At 37.6% G+C, this 23803-nt stretch overlaps 4 protein-coding genes across 17 annotated transcripts in view; 1 reads left to right on the top strand and 3 right to left on the bottom strand.

Moving 5' to 3' along the window:
- Positions 1-2439, top strand: part of Dscam2 (Down syndrome cell adhesion molecule 2) — a 99243-nt gene extending 96804 nt beyond the window's left edge. For 4 of the 12 annotated variants that reach the window (XM_076392956.1, XM_076392959.1, XM_076392954.1 and 1 more), the window contains exons 27-30: positions 824-1035; positions 1242-1395; positions 1463-1565; positions 2187-2439. In XM_076392956.1, coding sequence (XP_076249071.1) covers positions 824-1035; positions 1242-1395; positions 1463-1565; positions 2187-2439 — 722 coding nt within the window. Of the gene's footprint in view, positions 1-800; positions 1036-1241; positions 1396-1441; positions 1566-2157 lie in introns of those variants that run through there. The other 8 variants (XM_076392951.1, XM_076392950.1, XM_076392952.1 and 5 more) reach the window with 6 other exon arrangements.
- A 5582-nt stretch (positions 2440-8021) lies between these two features.
- On the bottom strand, positions 8022-9365 carry LOC143188802 (tropomyosin). Its single transcript, XM_076393251.1, has 6 exons — positions 9126-9365; positions 8900-9033; positions 8608-8796; positions 8427-8502; positions 8219-8351; positions 8022-8143 (listed from the first exon to the last, which is right to left on the bottom strand). Exons 1-6 carry the CDS (start codon positions 9363-9365, stop codon positions 8061-8063), a joined length of 855 nt encoding a protein of 284 aa, XP_076249366.1. The 3' UTR covers positions 8022-8060.
- Positions 9366-10436: 1071 nt separating this feature from the next.
- On the bottom strand, positions 10437-13209 carry LOC143188876 (tropomyosin). Its single transcript, XM_076393374.1, has 7 exons — positions 13058-13209; positions 12099-12396; positions 11873-12006; positions 11447-11635; positions 11294-11369; positions 11092-11224; positions 10437-11033 (listed from the first exon to the last, which is right to left on the bottom strand). Exons 2-7 carry the CDS (start codon positions 12336-12338, stop codon positions 10951-10953), a joined length of 855 nt encoding a protein of 284 aa, XP_076249489.1. The 5' UTR covers positions 12339-12396; positions 13058-13209; the 3' UTR covers positions 10437-10950.
- A 2573-nt stretch (positions 13210-15782) lies between these two features.
- Positions 15783-23549, bottom strand: LOC143177678 (death-associated protein kinase 1). Of its 3 annotated transcripts, none has more exons than XM_076375753.1 (20): positions 23426-23549; positions 22757-22838; positions 22566-22678; positions 22345-22505; positions 22148-22268; positions 21762-22062; positions 21609-21657; positions 21064-21180; positions 20710-20982; positions 20457-20639; positions 20268-20382; positions 19704-19895; positions 19394-19635; positions 18120-18209; positions 17735-17899; positions 17442-17660; positions 17187-17372; positions 16817-17110; positions 16419-16741; positions 15783-16344 (listed from the first exon to the last, which is right to left on the bottom strand). In XM_076375753.1, the coding sequence occupies exons 1-20, from the start codon at positions 23466-23468 to the stop codon at positions 16182-16184; spliced, it is 3432 nt and encodes a 1143-aa protein (XP_076231868.1). In that variant the 5' UTR covers positions 23469-23549; the 3' UTR covers positions 15783-16181. The 3 variants fall into 3 exon arrangements, with proteins under 3 accessions (XP_076231868.1, XP_076231869.1, XP_076231870.1); XM_076375754.1 differs by having other exon boundaries at positions 22757-22835; positions 23426-23527; XM_076375755.1 differs by lacking the exon at positions 18120-18209 and having other exon boundaries at positions 15786-16344.
- Positions 23550-23803: the final 254 nt, after the last annotated feature.

The following is a 23803-nucleotide window of genomic DNA, read 5'->3' as shown; positions in this document are numbered from 1 at the left end:
ATGCCTTCTGTGTGATCGTTACATCATCGCTCCTTGCATCGATCATATCTACGATACTACGTTTACCTTAGCGTATTTTGTTGAACATTTTTTCATGCATCGCTTCTACCTTCATTAATCATCCCCTTCATTCTTTAGACTAGGGTTCCCATTCGTCCTGATTTTTCCGGGACAGTCCTTTTTTTTGTTCAAATTCTACAGTGTCCCAAATTTATTTTAAGCGGTCTAGGATTTTATTCCGTTTTTAGTATAACTACATAATAGAACTTCTGGTAGGTAATCCATGAAACATTTTTGACTAATTCATTTTTATTTTCTTATTTTAACTATTAACGTGCTCCATTTTTTAAAGAATATTCCACGATTGGAAATATCAAAATTAAAGAAAAACATTATGGGAACCCTACTTTAGACATAGCATTTCCTCGCAATACAGTATCAATTTTTAAATGACCAATTGAAGAGTATATGGTAGAGACATGATGCAGTTACCAAAGCTTGTAGCACAGAGTGAAGCGATGAATTGATCGGTTCGAAGGGGATATTATTAGAAACTTGTTTTGCTGGCCTCTATAATTGAAAACTTCGGCTAAAAGTCTGCAACTATGTTATTACATATTGAAGTTGGAATTATATGAGTATTTCGTTATACTAAGTTCTTCTTCAACCGATCAGATTCATTATGCAATCCGCTATGTCCATCATTAAGAATGAAGAAACACTAAAGTCATACTTTGTAACAAAAAGCTGAATATCGATTGACACCTAAACAAGTCATCCTGACGCGATTTGAAAGGTAGGCAATGCCTCTAATGGGTTACAGAGACAGCGGAGGACATCTCTCCGTACGCTACGTTCCAGCTTTCGGAGGGTGGCGGGGGAAGCCTGGCAGGGTTGGGAGGGCTGGGAGGACTGGGAGGCGCGGCGGAAGCCTCTGCGGCAGGTCTCCACCCGAACAATACTCTTCTACACAGTTTCATGTATCACGAGCACGCCATGACCGAAGGGTGCGCAAGCCCTCCACCTGCCGCGACGGTACGTTCACTTTGTAGTGAAGCAGAATTAGCCACTGTCTCCCAATTTGGAAATTAATCGGAGAAATTCTTACTTGATTAAAAGTAGATACATTCTATCGTGGAGAATATGCTCCTTAAACTTTTCATCCCTTTTACGTTAGAAACAGACATTTTGCATGGTGAGAACTGTAAAGTAAAGGCAATTCATTTATGGTAAATTTGTAGAGCATGAAGAGTGTTTCGTCGAGGAGACGGCAACAGAGAAAGCAACAAACTCCGGGCGACGTGGAGAGCGACGAGAGCGAGTCTGACCCGGACCAACTGACGAGCTCTCGCACGGAGTCTTCCAACCAGCTGGACGCTGGCAAACTAAAACACAGTACGTGTCCCTTTATCGTACGTAAGCCATAACTTGAGTCATATAGTATCTGCGATCTTCTCCCCAGTTCGGGCCGTTTCCGATTTCATTTACCACGGTACGTCGAGCACTTCATCGGACATCTCACCCATGTCAGAACAGAAGTCTCTTCCTCGAAGAGGACGATCTAGGTATTTAAGATATAATTCTAGTTCTTCTACATATGCCAAACATCTAACACCCATACACATAGATGAAAAATACTAATTTGCAAATATACATATAAAAAAGTAAAGACTCCACTTGTATTGCCTTGAGTTCTGCATGGTCATACATCAAATATCGTGCAACTATCGTTTCCAATAAGTTTCATATCTTGTATATCTAGGAAAACTACCTCGAGACATGGTATCATGTAAAAAAAACTCAGATCCAAGTCTCCCCAAGTATACTACGCAAAGAAACATAAAGAACCTTCCTAACAAATACAAGGATTAATTTTCAATATACGATAATGAAATAACAGTAAAGAGAAACGTGTTTAGTAGTATGTACTATGCTCTGCTCAAGAGATGGTCCCCGAGATGGTACTCTTCCACTCTGACCAATTACACCTGCATACCTTTCGAGGACCATCTCTTGAGCGGAGCACAGTACCTTCTGCTTCAAACAGTTCATTATGTTTCTTACAATCGGTATACAAAAAGTCTTCTGTACAGTCACTCAATCAGCAACGCTCACGAGACAAACAAAAAATTATGCTAATCGTGTTTTCGCCCGTAGTAAGTTCATTTCTTTGGCTGTCCCGTAAGATGGCATGTTCCCAGCAGGAGCTCTCTACGCACACTATTACCGCCGATATCGGTCGCGGAGACCACGTTCGTAGGAGGCAATCAGGGGAACGTTGTGACGGGGAACGGCGATCGTTCCGATCGGCCGGAGCTCAGCGAGGCCGAGTGCGACATCGACTCCTTGAAGAAGCTGAAACTCGGCCTGAGGAGCTCTCTGTGGTCAAGGCCGAGCACCCAAAATAATCCTTCCTCCGACTACTCTATCGCCGTTTAATCCACCTCTCTATTTCTCTCTCTATTCCCCTGTGTGCCTCCTGCACTCTTCTTCCCGTACGATGTTCACGGTAGGCCAAAAAAAAAAAAAAAAGAAGTATGTCCCTTCTCCCTCTCCATCCCGTGGTCCAATGCGAGGTTAGGTAAATGAATCCTTCTATCTGGTGTCTCGTCGACGTTGCGACGTGGTTAGATGTAAAAACACACAAAAAAAAAAAGGAAAAAATTCACAAAACCGGAAGAAAGACAAGACGCGTCGCGAGCTCGCGCGTCCCTTTCCCCTTTTTTCTCTCTGTCGATCATAGGTGAAAATTCAAATTATATTCGTTGCTGGGAACCAGCGGGTGAATCGTTCATAGATAACGAGGAGCAACCGAAGAGCGGGGACATCGTCGAAAGTATCGAAACGCATGGTACAAGTGTATAATTCGTTTATTAGCGTGGTAACGAACACGCGAACCCGTTGCCCTTCCCTCCTCCTTATCTATGACCCGACGAGATTATATTACATCCGCGCGTGGATGCGTGCGTACACGTTACGTGACGAGTGAATGGTCAAGAGGTTGAATGAGAGTTGACCGCGTGTAGGAGTGCGTGCCAAACGACAATTTGCTCAGACCGCTGCGACTCGTTAGCCGGCGGGCGACCCATTCGAGACCAAAGACTTAATCGTACGAACAGAGCACGGGAAAAGTCCTTCGAGCACCAGCGTACCCCGTGGGAAACGACGCCGCGTACGATTCGAGAAAATTTTCGCGTTCTAAGTGAAATGGACCCTCCTACCCTCCCTCGAACGCCACTTGATCGTTGGATCCAAGATGACCCATTAGAATTCAGTATCGGTGGAATTAGCGTAGCTTGCGAGCAGAAGTGTCTCACGTATCGATTGTGGACGGTTGAATGGGGAGCAGGAAACGTCAGGACTCGATTGGAAGAACGTCCACTCGACGTCGGTGAAATTGATCATTGCGTAACTAATTGCCGCGACGTGAGTAGAGTATCCATGCTAGGTACAGACCGGGAGCATTTATTTTGGTCACGCTGGCCTGCACGAATCGTTCTTCGATTCTAGACAAGTCCGTCGTTATTTTTTGCAACCGCGTTCCGCGCTCGCCTTCAATCACCCTCCCCGTCGTCATCGGCCACTCGGCTCGTTGCGACACGCTGCAACTTTTAAGCGGCCGTTCTTGAGCAATGCGTCATTTTGCAAGCGCCACAGTGGAACACGGTGCGCGTTGCACTTCCTTGACCCTTTCAGAGCGACGAATGAAAAGATATTTTGAAAGCAGAAATTAGTTTACGTTGTGTCACTTTGATTATTGGCTATTTTGTAATGAGGTTGAATATTCATCTTCTTCTAAATGTAAAGGGACTTTATAGTCTTGAAATTCGAAACTTCTTCTTGTAGGACTTTTCATGATGAAGCCTGGAAGCTTATCCTATAGATCACAACATATCTGGTATCAATTGAGTAAGCTTATGTTAAGAAGCAAGGAAAATTTCTAAATTTCTTGTGAGCTTGTGACAAACTTCTCTAGTCTCCAATATTCCTTAGATGTACGGTATTTTCTCGATGTAAACTCATTGATTACTGGCCAGTTTAACATTGAACACGTTTTCAAGGCCAACTCCTGCTAATGGTACCTCATCTTAATCTTATCAAACAATAATTGTAATTGATATTGGACTAATTAAACCTTTTTCACTCTAAATGATTGAATCGGTGAATTGAAGAACAATACAAATAATCTTAAAACTACATCTGGACTCTAAAGCCAAAGTGTATTAGGTCACACGGAAAAAGTGAACCTAACTGGTAGTGTTCGCTTACACTGACTTTGAGATCCAGATATATAAAATGCATAGAAGTACACACCTGGCTCAAGTGTCTCAAAATGTAGCTTTTGGACTTGTATCTACTATTCTTTAACTCACTGATTCAATTTCAACCTATAGAAAATATAACGAGTCTACAGGGTGAGACACACAACTGTCACCTGAATTTTCTTATAAACTATTTGTTCCATGAAAAACAATTTCAAACAATAGTTGTTTGATGTAAAAAAATAATTATTGAAATGTCTGCTCCTTTCGATACCAAACAACTTTCAGTTGAAACATTTTTCCATGTAACAAATAGTTTACAAAAAATTCAGGTAATTCAGTTGCGTGACTCACCGAGATGGCAAAGAAGTACGAGATACAGGGTGTTCCCAAACATGTGGGACATTTTGGGAGGATAGATTCTAAATACAAAGACAAGAAAGGAGGTTCAAATGCACATACACCTGAAAACGTATAGTTCTTTAGTTACATGCTATTTTATATTGCGTAAAATGCTGGCCCCTTTTCTTACCTGCACGGTGTACTATCCTCTTTAAACTCCAACTAGGCCTAGAAATATTCCCTTAACCCTTCCTAGATTCCTAGACCCTTGAACGAGTGACACACAGTGATACACCTTAAAGAAGGTATCACACCGTACGCAATATAAAATAACATATAACTAAAAAACTAATTTTCCAGACATACAGTGCATATAAACTTTTTTCATCGTCTTCGTGTCTAGAATCTACCCTCAAAAAGTGTTCCACATATTTAGAAACATCCTGTATATCACTGAAAGAGCAGGCGGCGTTCGCAGAGAAAGGAAACGGTCCCGCCACATCGTAAGACTGATTTTCTTAGCCTCCGTTCGATTACGTCTTCAGGAGCCATTAAATGATTTCGCCACGCGGATCCGCGGCGTCGTTTGGCCATCGTCGTCGGTCCGTGCTCACCTGTGTCCAGTGCGTGCGTGGTATTAGAATCGGGACGAGAGTGCGATACCGAGTGTGCCGATTTGGCCGTAATTGCGCAGCTATTCGAAGTGTTTCGTGGAACGTTATAGAACGATAATCGCGAGGGTGGCGACCAGCGTCTCCAAGACGCCGCGCCTCGAAGGTTGGGCTCTGTTGCATTGTAAAGTTTATACGTACGTCTAACACACCGTTGATTACTTTAAGTCCGTTATTAATCCTAAGACTTCTATGTAAGCGAAAGAACCGATCATTTCCGTGCGGGGGCGTCGCGAAACGAATCGGCCGTCGCGCGCTCCGACTCCCGCTCTGTAAATTTCTGCCGTGCCGAGGGAACGACGCTGACAGAGTCCCCGCTGACGTCGAACGCCGTCTCTTTTGACAACGTTCGCGCCGTTTCAGACCGACATCCCTCTTCGAATGTCGCGCACTTTTAACGTAAGGCTCGCCGACTATTTTTAAATCCAACACGCGACCGAATTAAACGCGTCGCGAACCGATCGTGCACGCTTCTTCCAGGAACTGTGCTCGCTCGATCCTCGAGCGTCGAACTTCTGATTGCTTCCGATGGGAATCTTCGAGCCTGCTAAGCCTCGCGGGTTGAGACTGCAACCTTTCACCAATTTCCTGGATGTAAGATCATTTTTTAGTCTGACGCTACTTTGCGATTGTTACTGACGAAGACTTATCTCGCCGAGCCTCGAATCGAAACGGGACGACCAACTCGCAACGAATTCGAACTGATTTTGAAGGTGCACAGTTAGGTCCCGGGATAACGAGCCTCGACGAATCCACGACACTGCCATTCCTGCAGACTACATACGCTGATGAGTGCCAAACCGTGGCCGACTTCCTACTTCTGGAAACTATTCAATTTATGCGAGTTTTTTATCGATAACGAATTTCTATGGGATTTAAGGTTTATAACGATGTTTTCGATGGATTTTAGGAAATTTTATGATACGGTAGATATCGATCATTTGCCTCTAAGGGTTTTATTCGATTGATACATTGAGTTCCGAAAGCGTGCGCGACACTACGAAGACGAGGGCATAGGTATACGTATATATAAATTTATATAAATAAAAAATGAATATATATATAGATATATATGTATTTAAAGCGTGTGTAAACGCATACATACGATACATAAATGAGTGTATATACGAGAAAGCACGTCAATCAAACTCGTAGAATCGGATTAATTTGTTAGATCCTCTGCGGGAAGCGGGTATCATTTATCGACGTAACGATAAAGGTTTTGTACATTTTTTCTTATGTCACCTACCGACTGACGTCCGTCGAACAAGGACTGCGTACATTTCTCCGGGTTCTTTCGATGTATTCCGTTATTTCTGCTTCCGGAAACATCTGGCTCTCAGATCAAACAAATTTTAAACATACTGTAGGCGCAAGAATTTTAATCAATTTCATTTTCATTCACTTTTACTCACTAATGCGTGGAACTTTCTAATTTTCTGATGTGAATACTTCTTATACCAGTCATTTATTTGATCAAAATTCGTGTGATTAATATAGGTATCATATCTTACATTTGTAAAAACATCGTTCATTTCTTCATATTCTTTCAAAACATATCAATATGACTGACAGATATCGCACTTTATATTCCAAGGCGGAACGATCGTTTTGAATAATACCGACGGTAGATTTTACAAGCCTCAACGAACGAGTTCATCGACTCGATCGTTCAATTTCCATCCGAACGTCGATCTGTGTCGATCAGGAGCCAGAAATTCCTCGGATGCACGCGACTCTACTGCCAATCATTTTTTCTGCGTTAATCGTTGGGTCAAACAATCGAGCCTCACGATGCTACGAACGGTACGTTTTAATTAAATCGGTGACGTAACTTGGAACACTTCGAAACACACTTAACGCTTCGCGCTGCACTGTACACATAATGGAGCATAACGGGGGGATCTGAAACGCCAAGTGACACAAGACCACGGAGGCTTATTCAAAATTGAGAATAACAAAAACTTCTAATTGACTGTTGTAAAAAGAGAAGATTAACAAACCTGGGAATATGTTCGATTCGACAAATAGTGGACTTCGTATCACTTGTTATCTAGGTCCCTCGCGTACCAACATTTCGATGTATCCTTGTAATTCAATTAAAATCTCTTTTAATCTCGAACTTTCACGCGGAAGTACGTTCGTTTCGTATCGACGCATCCGAAGTTACGTCACCGGTTTGTCCGCGTTTGCGAAGGAAAGAAGGCGTGGGAAGTGAGCAAATCAAACGAACAATTATTACTGTAACTACTATTAGCGTCGTTGTAAAAAAAGAGAAGAAAAAATAAAAGAGACGAAGAAAGAAGGAATCACGCTGCAGATGTGAAGGTGTGTCTATACATTTAACAAGATATTCTAGAAGGTGGTGTGCATGGACATGAAGAATCACGATTTTCCTCGTTGGTCAACGCGATTACAAAACAGGTAAGACAATGTAGTTTGCAAATCACTGCTGAGATCATACGAAATCGATGATGTGGCTTTCCTAAGTGTTATATTGATATATATATAGAGTGAGTTAATTTACTGTAGAGCATCAAAAAAATCGATTGAGGTGAATTTTCATTGTCTTTATTCTTGAAAAAATAGCTAATCTTAGTCGATTGATGATAGCGTAAATTTTTGCTCGAGTTTCAGAATTACTAAAACAACTTGATCAAAGGATGTTGACAAATTAGTGAAGACCAATTTAATAATAGGTAATTAAATTTAATTTTTGTAAAAAATATTGTATAATAAGGCCACACCGACGTAAAAAATGACAAATAGTAATACAAAAATTTGGTTAGTAGCCGGTGAGTTCAGCGAAAGTGGAGTCCATATCGTCGCAGATGTACTTGTACTTCTCTTTTTCTCGGAACAGGAAATCTAGAAAACAAGATAAATATTCATAAAGAAGATACTTTCAGGAGAACTGAAGAAAGACAAAATCTTGGTACGTACCTTCTCTTGCATCCAATTCCTTCGAGAACACTTTGACCATTTTTTCCGCGATAATGGCTCTTTTCTCAGCAGTCTTTAATTTCGCCTTTAATTCCTTCAATTGCATCTTAAACTCCTCCACCCTTTGATTGGCCTATAAAAGTACCGAAGTATTATAGAACACTGATCAATTGTCAATAATTTGATTGAAAGAAACAATACCTATTACCTTTTCTTCAGACACTTCCAGAGACTTCAATATGTTGCCAACGATGAACAACTCATCCTCTCTTTCCATGATCTTTCTGCAAATAATTTCACAAACTATACATGATATGAAATAACATAAGAAAAAGTCAAATGAATAAGGTCTTCCACAAGTAGAAATTGAATTAGTTGGTCAGACTCACGCCTCGCTCGATTTGACTCTCTCTTCGGCCGCTTCTAATTCGTCCTCAACGAAAGCCAATTTCCTAGAGATCTCGTCCGATTTCGTGTCAGCATCTTCAGCGATCAGCCTCGCCTCCTTCAGCTGCGCCGTCAGCTGGTCCATCCTCTCTTCGTCCTGCTTGCTTCTGTTCTCCAAAACTTTACAAATACTGAAAGGTATCGTTTCCATTCTAGAACTCTTACATCGAGAAGCTCAATGCCTAAAACTTGTTCGTTCTCAATCTTTTTTCATTCTTTTAATCTACAACAAACCGTTTCGCGTCTTCCGCAGTTTCCATCGCCTGCGCCAGTTTGGCTTGCGCCGTCAGACGACGTTCCTCGGTCTTTTCTAAGTTCTGCAAGCACTGCTGCATCTTTCTGTTCAAAACCGCCAACTCCGACTGGGTCTGTCCCCGTCCAAAGCAGAAATAGCGTACTATGTTAAAGCAAGCCGATACCTCGTCCCTTTCGTATTGCATCATTTCGACAAATTACCGACCACGATGTAGACCCTTTCCTTTTGCTCGAGGTCCCTGTTCGATTTCTCCAGCTGGGCTTTGCTAAGCTCCAGGTCACGCTCCATTTGGACCAGCTTCTTCGCCAACTCCCTCACCTCGTCCCGAAGCTTCTCTTCCCGTCGCTTCGCCTCCTTCGCCTGTTGATCGCACATATCTGCCCTGTCCATCGCCAGGTCCTTCTCGATCTTCAAGGTTTGCAGCCGCTTCTTGATCGCGTTCATGACCTCGAGGACCAGTCGGAGACTCTTCGATGGAAAGCTAGGCGGAAGATTCAATCAGGTAATTTTTATTCCCTAGCAAATTCTCGATCACTATGTCTCGTTAATAGAATTTTTAGTTGAATATAGAATGCTAAGTACGAGGTAGGAAAAGTCACTGTCAATGCAAAAGGTGTCTACAGACACTTTGGATTTATCAGAATTTCATTCCCTTCAGGAGGGACATAAACTTTTGACAGACAATTACGGGATAGTTAAAATTCTTGGATACTCGACGATCCAATGATAAAAAAGCTTGATTCAGACTAAAAAAACGCGATGTGTGACAGTGTTTTGTAAGGAGATAGCGAGCAATCAAACGTAAAATTTTTCCTGGACTCGATTTCGTAGAAAACTGAGCTTCTGCCTCGATAATGCACTTTCAAATGTATCATACATTTAATGCACTTTAACACTTCAATGACTTTACGTACTCTTGATTTTTTTTAAAAAAATAGGCAAACAAGGTCTATAGAGACCGAATCTTAGAGACTTCCAAAGCAAAGCTCGCGGGTTACTGCACTCCGTGACCGGCGAGGACAATGCTTTATAGACTGAAAGAAATGCAAAAGAACCTAATCGTCTGTTTCTTTAGTTAGACGCAAACGGATTCCACGACTTCTCTAGACGTTTAAGCTTTTCCGCTCGCTCGATTGACGCAAGTCGTGCTCGAGCGCTAACGAGTACACAGGTTTTCAAATAATGTCATTAAAAATGCAATTAACACTATCGAAAACATTTTGTCTGAAGAAATATTAAGAAAGTATTATGTGCAATAGAAATTAACGAAGCTGTTTTTTCTTTCCTCATAATAATTATTTTGAGACATACATCTGAGATTAGAAATAATATATTTGAGGGAAATTAAAAATTTATTGTTAATATTAAGGAGAGTATGATAGTATTACTTTAACAGAATTTAAGATAGTGAAAAGAAGTCGGAAAAATTGATCTATTTCAATAATCTCTTTGTCAATGATTGTACCATTTACTATATTAAATTAAGGAATTGAAGAAATGAAGAGGGCATGCGGATACGTCTTTTTCAAAATCATTTATTGAAAATTCTGATCTGACATACAATGATAAAAAGGGGTGGGGCACAGTATCGCGCTTATTTTTATGTATCGCGGTCGGCAACTCTTCTTCGAAACCTCTGAAAGAAAAATAGGTAATCTATCATCAATTCTATCAAAAAAGAGAGAAAGAGAGAAGACTATCGTCTCTGAAGCGATTGCTGTCCAGCTAGCACCAACTCCAAAGCCTTAGCAAAGCGTGTGTTACACAAAGCAAAGCAGTTACAGTAATAAACTAGCGAATACACATTATTTATTTGCTGGGTTAATTGCAAAACTCGCGTAGCAAATCCATGAAGCCCCTAAGTAATTTCGTTTTCACGGTACAAGCTAGTTTTCACAGCTAGAATCGAATCCAGGCACAGTCGAACACGGCTGAAAGACTGAAGCAAGTGTTCCGTGTTATATGTAGCGAACAAGCGAAAGAAGCAGAGAAATAGCAAAATAGAAGGAATTCCGTCCGTCCAAGGACTTTAATATCCTGTCATTTCCGCGAACGTGGCGTCCATGTCGTCGCAAACCGCCTTGTATTTCTCCTTTTCTTCTCTGAGCTCGTCTGAAAAGCAACAATCGTTCAGAATATGTTTCGTTTCATTTCAGAATATGTCCCTTACCTTCCTTCATGTCTACTTCCTTCAACAGCTTCTTCACAGTTCTTTCAGCGTGAATGGCTCGTTTCTCGGCTGCCCTCAATTTCTTCTTCAGTTCCTTCAGTTGCACTTTGAAGTCTTCTACTCGTTGGTTAGCCTACATTAACGATTTCGACAATTAAAGCATAGAAACGCCAGGACTCGTTGGTATTCGTTGATTAGCTACCTTTTCCTCGGATACTTCCAAAGATTTCACGATATTCTGCACGATGAAAAGCTCGTCTTCTCGTTCTATGATTTTCCTGTTGACATGTTTGCATATGTGAGTAAGAAGGTATGGATATGGTTGGAAAAGTGAATGTAAAAAAATTATACAAACGCCTCGCTGGTTTTCACTCTCTCCTCCGCTGCTTCCAGCTCCTCTTCAACAAACTGCAGCTTCTTTGATATTTCGTCAGACTTCGCGTCCGCGTCCTCGGCGATTAATCTAGCGTCCTTTAATTCCTGCATCAATTTTTCCATACGTTCCTCATCGAGCCGACTCCTGTCTTCTAACACTTTGCACATTCTGTGGTCAGAATTAGTATTTGTGTTGGCGACAGTCTCTAAATAAGCGTACAAGATGGCTATGAATTATCAGGTTTGTCCACAATTTTTAAACAATTATCTTTAACTGGCTGAAAGTAATCGATGTCACAAAAATGAAGAACGAAGAGAAAGAAATTTCATTATTCGCACAATAAATGGAGAACATATAATCCATAAAATATAATACATAAAAATCGAAGAAAAATGATCGACAAACCGTCGCGCATCATCAGCAAGTTCTGACGCTCGTCCAAGCTTTAGCTGGGCAGAAAGACGCAATTCTTCTTTTTTCGTAAGCGTAGCCTCAATCTCCTGTACTCTCTTCGTTAACGTGGTTCGGTCTTGCTCCGCCTATCAATGCAATTTTTACATTCCATCAGCCTCTTATGATCTAATGAAGAAAATCGTTAATAATTAATAAATTTAATCGGCCTCTTACGCACTCTAGACCAAGACTTCTCGCACTGCTCCAAATCAGCAGTGGACTGTTCCAAATTGGCCTTGGCAACCACGTAATCTCGCTCTAGTTGGGCCAGTCTTTTCTCCAGATCCCTCACTTCGTCGTTCAGCTTGTCCGCTCGTAAATTCTCCTGTTTCTGTTTGTTCTCGTTCGCCTCCACCTTTTCATTCGCGGCGTCCATCTCCATCTTCAGCGCCGCAATTTTCTTCTTAATCGCCTCCATGATGACGATCGGTGCTTCTTTCCCTTTTTATCGAATATCCTCTGTCGGCTCTAAGAACCTGACAAATTGATTAAACCATTAGCTTAGTAATTATTAGTCTATGATAGAAAGAGAGTAACTAGAGCAAATGAACAGGGATTATACATTTACGAATATCGAAATGTCTGTCAATACGTTCAACTAGTTTAACTATGATCACGAACACCTCGGATACTCACAATACCGAAAATTTATTATTCAGTAGAAAAATGGATAACTGTCTTTATGATACATACTAACGTGACTAATATAATTACTATTTAAAGCTGTTAATAATGATTCGCATAAACGTGTAAATAGTTTCTCCCGAGCATCCATCGACGCCCTCGAGTAGTCTGACCAGGGACGTTCCATTTCTACTGCAATTCGATGTTCCATAAAGAAGATAGCGAAAATATGTAATTATAAAACGTAAACAGGTTTCCAGACGCTGAATATTCAAAACTGTATCACAAGAATAATCACTTCTTTAAAAAAGATTCAGACCCCAATTTGAATACTACGCGAGGTACTTACTTCACCCTCTTTTGATCAACGTGCCAACGGTATTAAGTAAGCGACGAGGCTTTGGAACGCGTCGTGTTAGCGTTCGCCGCTCCACCGATAAACAGCATTTATTTAATAACAAACGGCACGTTAGGAAAAAGGGATCGGTGTTAAAAAAGGGGGACAACACTCACTGTAACCGTAGCGATGATCCGCGATGAGAATGCACAACCGGATGCCTTCGAAAGCTAAGCTAAAATAAAACGAAACCGGCGACGCGGGCCTCCTCGAACTCCTCGATCCAATCCAATTCTATAATTGCTTTGTCGCCTCGTTGGCCGTCGTCCCGATTTTATCCCAGGCTCTTTACTGGTCGATTCTTCGTCACCGTACTGACTACACCAACGAAACGCGATCTCCGCCTCCCGTTATGCTATTCTCGGCTCGAAAGAATTCCGTTTGTTTCCCGTCGGCGACGTAACCGTGTCTCCACGGTAAACACCATACCGAAATCTCTTTTATCCTCTCGCCTCGCGATTTCGTCAAAATCTCCTGTTCTGTAACCTGCACCCTTTCGAACGTTTGAATTTTCCCGCCGACACCTAAGTGGCTCCGATCGATCCATCGAATCGACCACGCTTTTCGAGTAGCCGCTGCGAGCGCGGGAATTCTGTTGTTACGGTTATAAATTTGGTCGAATTAGTATCTTTTATCTTTGAAATAAGTGGAAAGAAAATTTAAGAATAAGTGGAAGGAAATGTAAGAAGAACTGTGAGTGGATTACAGGTGAAGGTAATAGAAAATTCTGCTGTAGTTTTTTAATTGGTTAAATGTGTTCTTCTTGTTGAATATTTTACTGTGGGAAAATATAGGATATTGTGATTGTGAAGAGAAAAATAATGTTCCGTTCAACTAATATATTTTTCATTTTTTGGCATTACAAATGAACGCGCGAGATACAGTTACTGTAAACCAAATATTTTCACGTAGCTTCTTCATATTTTGTAGTGTTTAATTTAAAAGCATCTGTTTTTTAAATCTAATCTACAGTACACTGTAGAAATGTACAGAGCTATCTTATATTACATTTTAGAACTTTCTTAACGTTTAGGAATATTCCTAGAACGCTACACGAGTGTTTTAGACGTGATTTTGATTGTAATTTTAAGAATACAATTTTCTGGTAGTATATTTTGCTTAACTGTGTGTTTTTGTAGAAAGTTTTTAAGCAAATTTACAGGTCAGTGATGGAGAAAATAGTTTTGTTTAACATTGAAGTTGTTATTATAAAAACTAGAAAAATGTAAATGCCATCGATTGTAACAAAATCAGGGTCTTCCTATTTAAAAAAGTTATAAGTAGTCTTATAATTTATTACTTTATGAAATGTCCTTGTGTACACTCTCGTACCACTTAATTTTTGTCTTAATAATAGCCATCTTTATCATTTCTGTATGATAAGAAGCAAAAGCTATAAAACACAAATGAAGTGTATAATATGTAGACAAGTTGAACACATTGTTAAAGTTAATTATGTAAAAGCTGATCTTCCAAATGAACTTGCAGTACGTTATATAATTAACAATACTGAGCAATCTAAAATACTTAGAAGCCAACATTTTCACAGTTGAACATACGCAATATGAAAACAATTCCTTAACACGCACACAAAAGAGTTTTTGTAGTTTAGACACTGATGTGTATAAGATGAACACAGTGCTTAAAAAACATAAATTACAGAGTACAAACTTCAAATGGTAATTTGGTGCTTGTATGTTTGATAATTTGACTCTGTATTATTTTATAATATTATATTAAATCTTTGTTTCTATGATGAACATGTACAGGTAGAACAGAGAAATAACATAAGTACTTTAGATACATTTGATGCAAGCAGAAGTAGAACTAATTATTCTAAAGTTATCTTCTAATCAAAAACATTATCTTTATCACGTTCATTTTTAATGTAGACAATTTTCGCATCTTTAAGATGTATATTGAACATTTTGTTGTAAAGTAAGAATATAATCTATACCTTACTCAATGTACTATATTTACATAGTATCCAGTGGACCAAATTAATACATAATAAATATGTTTGAAGAATAGATCTTTTACGAGCAATAAACTTTTAATTGTTCTTATAATACATACCCATGCGCATTGCATATGAACAGTGCAATCTTGCTTAATAGTCTTGTGCTACAAAACATGAACACTCTTAAGTTGAATGCACTGTCTAGAATCGACTATTTTACAGAAATTATTTTTATTATATTCTTAATTTACTGACAAATGAAATGCTGTTTAACAACAACAAAAATTAATTTAGATATCAGAAAAAGATTTTAACGCTTGAATAGATATAATGAGCAAATATTGTTTATGGCACACAATAAGTACTTTATGAATGTCGATTTAGTAAAAAATACTCATTCAAAAATGGAGCTTCATAGATAGTTATACCAAAAAAGCGAAAAGTTGTGCGAATAGTTTCACTGTTTTTTCGCATAAATAGTTTCTAAATACGATAGAAGTCAAAAAGCAGCGCATATTGACACTGAGTTTTGGCAAGATATAATATATATGCATATCAAGAAAAGCCTTAAAAACAATATAGTATCAAATACAATAATTGTCGTGTTTATATAGTGTGGAAATGCATTATTTTGTGGGCCACGCATGCGCATATACATTATTTAGAATAATTTATCCGATGTAAGTTTACTTAAGAAATTCGATCACGGATCTGATTAATTATACAATATAATATCACAATACAAAACTTACAAATATGATAGAAAAGAAATCCTAAATATTAAAAAAATTAAAACTTTGTTTATATAGATCTCCTTAAGTAAAAATTTTCAAACCTAACGAAAACAGAATTATAAAAACTTCTTTTATACTAACAAGAGTGCTTAAATTATGATATATATACATACATAGTAATTGTTATAAGAACTCGTAAGAGAAGATACACAAATGTATGCAAATTATGCAACGTTGTAACTTATATGTATCTTTAGCTATTTAACATATATGTAAAAAGAATTTTGTGCCACTTAAAGTGCTTTCTAGTATCTTAATATAAAAGTATTCATCAGTGCGTGTGCATATTCGACATATTTCTAAAGAAGTACACAGACCATGTACTATAACTTTACATACTTAGCTTAAAGAGCGATGCAAAAATTTACGTTGGGCGGAAGCGGTGATGTTAATAAGTCTATCAAACCCACGCAAGATGGAAAAAAATTCCTCTCAGAAATACATCTTTTAGAAAGAATTAATGCACCTTCGATAAATGCAGCATTATCATCTAGAAAGATTAGATCCCGTTTCAGAATCATTACTTATTGATATTATATACGTTGGTGTATAAGATAATAAGAGGTGTACAGCATCTTCTCTGTCAAGAGCTCGCAACTGTTGTATTAAGGAACCTACGGTGCAATCAGCACCTGCAGTATTAAGTAATCTGAAATAACAATTTTCATGTGAAAAGACTGATTAACACATCCTGCAACTCTTTATGAAAGAAATTCGACTCACCTTAAGGTTGGACTGTCCACTGTACTATCCAGTTGTGCAACTCGATCTCCCAAACCGAGTCTTACGGCAAGTAAACACCAGTCTCTTCCATGGCGATCAGGGGGATCGAGCATCTGTGCTAATCTTCTTTGGACAGCAGGCTTTATCTGCTTCACCGGTTGCTTTGGTCCAGGAAGACAATTTTCCATTAAAGGCAAACCACAACCTACTATTTCCCATACAGTTTCTTCTTTACCATTTAATGGATTTTTCAAGGTTGCTTCTTCTAGACCTTTATCTACTAAAGCCGATATAATCGGCGCTGGTTCCCAACAATGCACAACCTACGAATGTACAGAAAGCTTAGTTTCATTACTTTACAGATGAATCTTTAATTCATTTGTAATTGAATGACTAACTTCGTCGTATTCTCGGAGTTGGCTGGGACTCAGCCAATGTTTCTCGAGTAACATCCCAGGAGCAACTAATTCAATAGTTGTATCGATAGCATCGAAAATAATGCTGAGAAGCGCGAAACATTGGGGAGTTGAACTCCGCGTACCGCGTACTCTTATTTCTATGCAACTCTGATCTTCTTCTTCAAAAGTTATTATACATTCGCAAGGTCCTCTGCATAACTTTGATCCTCGCCACCATTGATATAAATCTGAGTTTGAAGGATCCCATGACTGTGTCATTTTTCTCAATTGCGCCTAAATGGTATCATATCGCAATCAGTAATGTATTTCACAACAATATAACAAAGTAAATTGATGTTATAACACATACTTGCAAATGTGGAAATATTGCAATTAAATGGTACAAAGGTGCTTCAGATGGACAAAGACGGAGACCTGTGTGAGGCAAGATATTGGAAGATTTCCGTGGCTTCCATGGTTCCCATAATCCTGGTAAACGCTCAACAAAATTCAAGCACGGTATTTCGTACTCCACTTCATCCTCGTCCACTTCACACTAATATACAAGTAATTTTAATACGTAAATAAACAAATCTAAGGAATAGGAAAAGGTGTGAAGACTTACTGGAACACATAAGTTCACAGCTTGCAAAGCTTGTAAAGCCTGATTTGCAGGACAAGGACAACGAGCCTGAAAATCTTCCAAAGCGTAAACTCCTGTAGTACGTCCTCCAAGACGTCCTCTTTGTTCTGGACTTAATTGCCAATTTATTACGTCCTGCCAAAACCACTCGGGACTTAGAACTATCAAGTTTCCAGGAAGAAGCATACATTCCCCTAAATTCTAAGAAAAAATACTTCCTTAGCATTTTAAGGACAAGAGGTAAAAGAGCAAGGTACAATGGCAGAAGTAAGAACCTGTAATTGCAATCCAAGATGCCTACAATGTTCTAAACAAACTAATGGATTAATTTTTCTCACTTCCCTCAAAAATTCCTCCTGAGTAAGCATTACTGGAGGTACTTCTAAAGTTTGCACATATGATCTCCATGATTCAGCAAGACCAGTCCACACTAGTGCACTCTATAATAAAATGTTTGAATCCTCAATGATAAAATACAAAAGAAAAAACAATTAAGTAAATACACTGATGCAGAAAATATATACAAGAGTTTTTCTTTTATTGCATTGGACAGTAGTGCATGTATGTATTAATGGGATAAAGCGTTAGATTAATTATTAAATAAATTAACAACTTCATTATTACACATCACTTATCAAAGGAATTGAGAAATAGTTCGACCTGTTTATCAAGATTCGCCAAGGGCACGTACGAGGCCGCAGCCCGCGGCGTGTCACGTCGGAGAATACTTTCTGCAACTTCCGGTCCTTCCTACATCATGCATTGCATGCAGTAAGGCTGATGTTAATAAACGTTAATGACCAAATAATCAGCAACTAAAATATATGTCGTTAGTAAATTGATCATGTGGTAGAGTGATAGCAGATATAAGAAAAAAGTTCATTTGTAACAATAGTCTTTTCATTAGGAGTGTGATCGATTTGACGTTATAAACAGTTACTTTAATTACGAAAAATTCAAAATATTACTTTCGATGAGCTTAGTTACTTGGTACATACATATATGTGTGTATATATATCTATATATATATATTAAATTAACCATGCATCATGAATGACCATGGATTACTGAATCATAACTTCAACAAAAGTGATTGCATCATATTAGGAGTTAATGATTTGTTTAAAATAGTGTTAACATTGCAGGATTTGAAATCAAATAGAGATGTGAATTATACAAATATAATCGGCGTTATGCAAAATGAGATGACGATTCTGATCAGAATTGTTTCGAAAATGTTAATGCACACATTTATTGCATGCTGTACAAACACTGGCGTGTTATCCCTGTAAAAAGATGTGAAAGTATAATTATGTACATGAAGTTATCAAAGCTCAACCTGAACCTTTTGATATTTAATGTATTCTGCATAAATGTTTCAGTAATATATTATCCGATATTTTCGGAGAGAACGGAATCGCTCGTGCAATCAAGCATGAAATGATTCAAAATTTGAAATTTCGCGACCATAGTTGTTATTAACCTGAGTTGAGACTTTTGAATATGAATTATATCTGAAAGTGTTATTATACCTATAATATTCTTCAGGTTGTTTTATTCATTTTGTTTTTGAGAATTAAATGCACAGTATAATAAAACATTTAGATATCACTTACATTTTAAAATCTCAATTCAGATTATATGTAATATGATCTTTATATTTTTTTCATTTGATGGTATATACGCCGACATGCAATGATTTCATTAGTTTGGTGTATTCTAAGACTTTTGTACAAAGTTTCGAAATCTAAAATTTGTTAGAAAAAATGATATTAGAGAAGTAGGAAAAGTGAATGCAAGTTTTCAAAAAAAATTCGGTTGGTACTGGATTTGCAATATTTTTTTTTCTCTTTTCTTCTGATTTTGTACTTTTTTGCATTGATTAATAGTAACAAAAAATTCATTTAGTACGATAATTATATTAATCACTTCACCTCTAGGAATTCCATCCTTGCATTATTCAAGTAAGATCTTAGAAGTTTCAGACCAGGACTAGAAGGATTAGTTGCATCCACCGCGACCATCTGAGGATCATCTCCCAATATTGATGTGAATTCTTTTAAAAAAGGTAAAAGTGGAGCAAGAAGGCTACCACTATTTGTATTTGGTGCAAGAGGTTCTGGTGCGTAAGTTCCGACTAAGATTATTTTTACATCACTGTATTTGCCACCAAAACCTATGTTGCAAGAAAATATTTTAATAATTATAATTGTACCATAAGAAGTTTATAATAATTAAACTTACCAAAATGAGTTGATCCAATACGATCGGAAATAAACCGTAACCAAAATTTAACTTGCTGTAGTTGCACAGTAAGAGGTTCTCTAAGACTGACTGTAATGAGATGTACTGCAGGTTGTTGAAAAGTAAGTACGTAATGATAGGACGCTAAGAATTCCTCACGTCCACATAATTCCCAAAAGACACATTCTCCACCTTAATAATTAAAGTTACAAATACATTTAACATTGCAGTAGTGTCAGGTTAACTGGCCAGATTTTCCAGAATAGCTGGTCATCTCTATCAAAATCAGTTTTTAAAATTGGGTTTGTGAAAAGTCTTAAACATATTCGTTTTCATAATCTATCGACTTTGGGATCTCACTGTCTCGTATTAGATGTCAACATCTCACTTGCGTTCATTTTTTATTATTTTACCTATTTTGAAGCAAGCGATTAAGAGATAGAAAACACTCAGAAATTCTTGGAAATAGACCTCTCAAGATACGTGATCAGAGCTGGTCCCAAACCATGACCAACTAACCCGGTACTGCCATAGTTATCATAAAAGTTGAAGGGATTTTCTCACCTACATTACCACGGCTCCATTCTACTCCTTGTGTACCTTCATATTCGCTATCGCTATATTCAAAACTAAGCGAACCATGCTTACTAGTTACATCTAATTCGATACTTGGTTCCCTCTGAATTCAAAAGAATAATTCTCAATAAAATACTCCAGTTTACTAGTATATCAGTAAGTATACGAAGTGACTACCTTTGCTGTATAATTCTGACTTCTTGACCTTCTAAAAAACCCAAAACTAAAAATACCAGATTTCAATGAATTTATTAAAGATGATTTTCCTGATGCGCAATGTCCTAACAGTCTTATATGTAGACGATCTATTGGTCTATGTGTTGGTTGTAACTGTTTAATGTAATTTTCACGTTGAACAGGCTACAACATAAATGAATATTAGAATCGATAAAGAGACCCTCATAAAGGTACGTCGTTTAATATAACATACATTTCGAAGTTTGTCCAACAATGATGCAATGTCGGGATGTCCATACTTAATTGCTGTTACATCTGCTCTAATTCCACGATTTGTTTTGTCGACGTCACAACCAGCAAGGCACAAATGTCTAACAAGATTAATGAAACCATGCCTAGCAGCCACATGTAGTGGTGTTAAGCCCTTTTTATTTGGTGTATCCAGGTCTATCCCATTTTCTATTAAAAAAGTTACCATTCCTTCATCTCCAGATTCACAAGCTATGTGCAAAAGTGTATCTTCTTTCTGTTTGAAAAAATATAACTGAGTATATCGTATTTTCATCCTATATAATTTAGAAAATATGTACAGAAGAAAAACTCTCACAGAATCTTTCACGTTTAATGGTGCTCCTTGTAACAATAACTGAAACACAGCCTCAACACAGCCTCGTTTGACGGCACTAATCATAGCTCCACCAAGACCTTGAGAGGCTTCCGACTCCTACAGAATAAGGAAAAAATTCCATTGTTCAATGTTATATACATTATTTCTTATTATTTATATTACAACATAAAATAACTTTGTCTAATTTTGGATAATTGAATCACTAAAAATATTAACATTATCTTTTTTTAAAGGTAAAATCACCAATATGTGAATTTGTTTAATGTTAAGTAGCACATAATTAAGGTGTATATGTTTAGTAAAAAAAAAATATAATATGTTTAAGTTAATGATGTATATTCTGTGGCAAATAATTTGTACGTGTAATAAAACTGTACAAATGATACTAACATTTCATATGATGTACATAAATGAACATTATTTCATAAGAAATGAAAAAAATAATGTGAGCGATTAAAAACAAAAGTAATAATCAGCTCTGGTAATTATAAAAGTAAATTATAATAGTGCATTCAGGAACAGACCGTGAGGATCCAAGGATGTTTAAGGCACGATTGTGCAGTTCCTCTCTCTCTGAAAATTAAATTTCTTTTGTATTATTTCATACATTTTTAAGCTCTTCATATTAACTACAGAATTATAATACTTAATATAACTTGGAAATTCCATGCACTTACTTTGGATCCCTGATCAACAAGGATCTTATGAAATCTTTGGCAATTTCAGATACATTGTTGAAATATTCATTGTCAAATTGATATTGACAAGCAGAAACATTTTCATAAGTTTCTTGTTTGTCTTCACCTAAAAATGGAGATGCTCCACTTAAAAGAATATATGTTAAAACACCAACTGCCCAAAGATCAGTCCCCAAACTGAGTGGTTCATAATTTACAATTTCAGGAGCAACAAACTCAGGTGTACCAAATAATGCTCTATGTTCTGATCCAGGAACTAAACGATGTGAAAGACCTAAATCTGTAGAAAGAAAAACTTACACATTTTTCCACTACACATCTACAAGTGAATTTTATCAAATAAATTATTAATATTTATACATTACCTATTAACTTTATACTTGGCATAGGTGGAGGTGTGGATAAAAGAATATTTTCAGGTTTGATATCTAAATGAGCAACTTGATGAGAATGTAAATGACTAAGGGCCATTAAAACTTGTCGAACCTGTAAGTTAGGATTTTCAAACAACCATCTGAATTTAAAATATATTTATTATATTATTTAGAATACAGCTACACACCACATGAGCAGCCTCTATTTCACCAGATGGTACCCAATGAAATAGCTCTCCTCCAGAAATTAATTCTAAAAGTAAAACAACTGTTGTGCCTGTATCTACAACTTTGTGCAAAGAAACAATATTTGGATGCCTTAGTCTAGCTAATAATCCTGCTTCTCGAGCTGAAACAAAATACTCAGTCATTTACCAAACATAACAAATGTGTGATTAAAGATATCTACCAATGTCCTCTGCTGCCACACCTCTGGCAACTCTTCTCTTTCTCATAATTTTGGCAGCATATAACTCTCCAGTCTTTATTTCCATACATTTTCGTACTATAGCAAATTGTCCCCTGTAATTTACAAATGTATACATAGTTCAAAAAGGTATGCACATAATATTAACAAAAAAATGAATACTGAACACTTACTTTCCAATTTCTTCCAATAATTTATAATTTTTTTCAATTGGTTCATGATGAACTTCCATTAATGTGTCCCACTCAGGGCCTACTAACGAAAGAAAATTACATTTTCTTCTTTCGTATTCTCACCAAACTAACTTAGTAATGTATGTTAACACAGAATTTATCAACATACAGTTAATAATGTAAATACATGTAAATTATAGATATACATGTAAATTAAATAAATACATGTAAATCCATTTGAAAATTTCATTTATTTATTTATGTTAATTGAATATTTAGTTATACTGTACAGCAAATATAAAAACAAAAAAAGAGATAAAAAAGCTAGAATGGACAACACGTTGTTCAAGTTTCTACTATAAAATCGCAGTAATGTACAGTAATAATTATACGTTAATGACAGACATCCGAAATCGGCAGAATATAGACACCTGTCAATCTCGTAGTAAACAGATATGAAAACCACTTCCGTATACACGCAACCACGTGGATCCATTCTCATTAACAGAACAATAATCGTGTGCTAAAAGCCATTAATGATACGACGTGCATCACTCGATGGTATTGAGTCGCAAAGAAATATTAAACATCTGCCAGCCTTGACAGAAATATCGGACGCAATATCGCATAAAAAGATTAAAAACAATGGAGAAGGAAGTCGGTTTTTACCACCGTTCGAAGTTCCCGATTGGCGAGACGTGCCTGGCATCATCACACGTTCATACTCATCGTTTAATCTATCCGAACAGTTTTAAGTTTCGCAAAGAGCCGTTACGAAAATTCTGTCGTATTCGTCGGCCTTCACTCATGCCGGCCACCCTACACACACAATCGATATACCTGTGTCGCGTGAAACGCCACCTTCCTCAAAATTGCATCGCAATCCCATAGAACCTTCTATGCATACATGCACTCTAATCTTTTTTAAACAGGTTGAACCACTTTCGACGGACCATTAATCGTTACCAATTACACGCTACATAAGGATATTGAAATTGATATTATTTAATTACACGAGGATGTTATCCTATTATTACTTCGAATTTT

This window comes from Calliopsis andreniformis, chromosome 3 (genome assembly GCF_051401765.1).
Source record: "Calliopsis andreniformis isolate RMS-2024a chromosome 3, iyCalAndr_principal, whole genome shotgun sequence".
Lineage (NCBI taxonomy): Eukaryota > Metazoa > Arthropoda > Insecta > Hymenoptera > Andrenidae > Calliopsis > Calliopsis andreniformis.
This window is presented reverse-complemented; position numbering and strand designations above follow the sequence as displayed.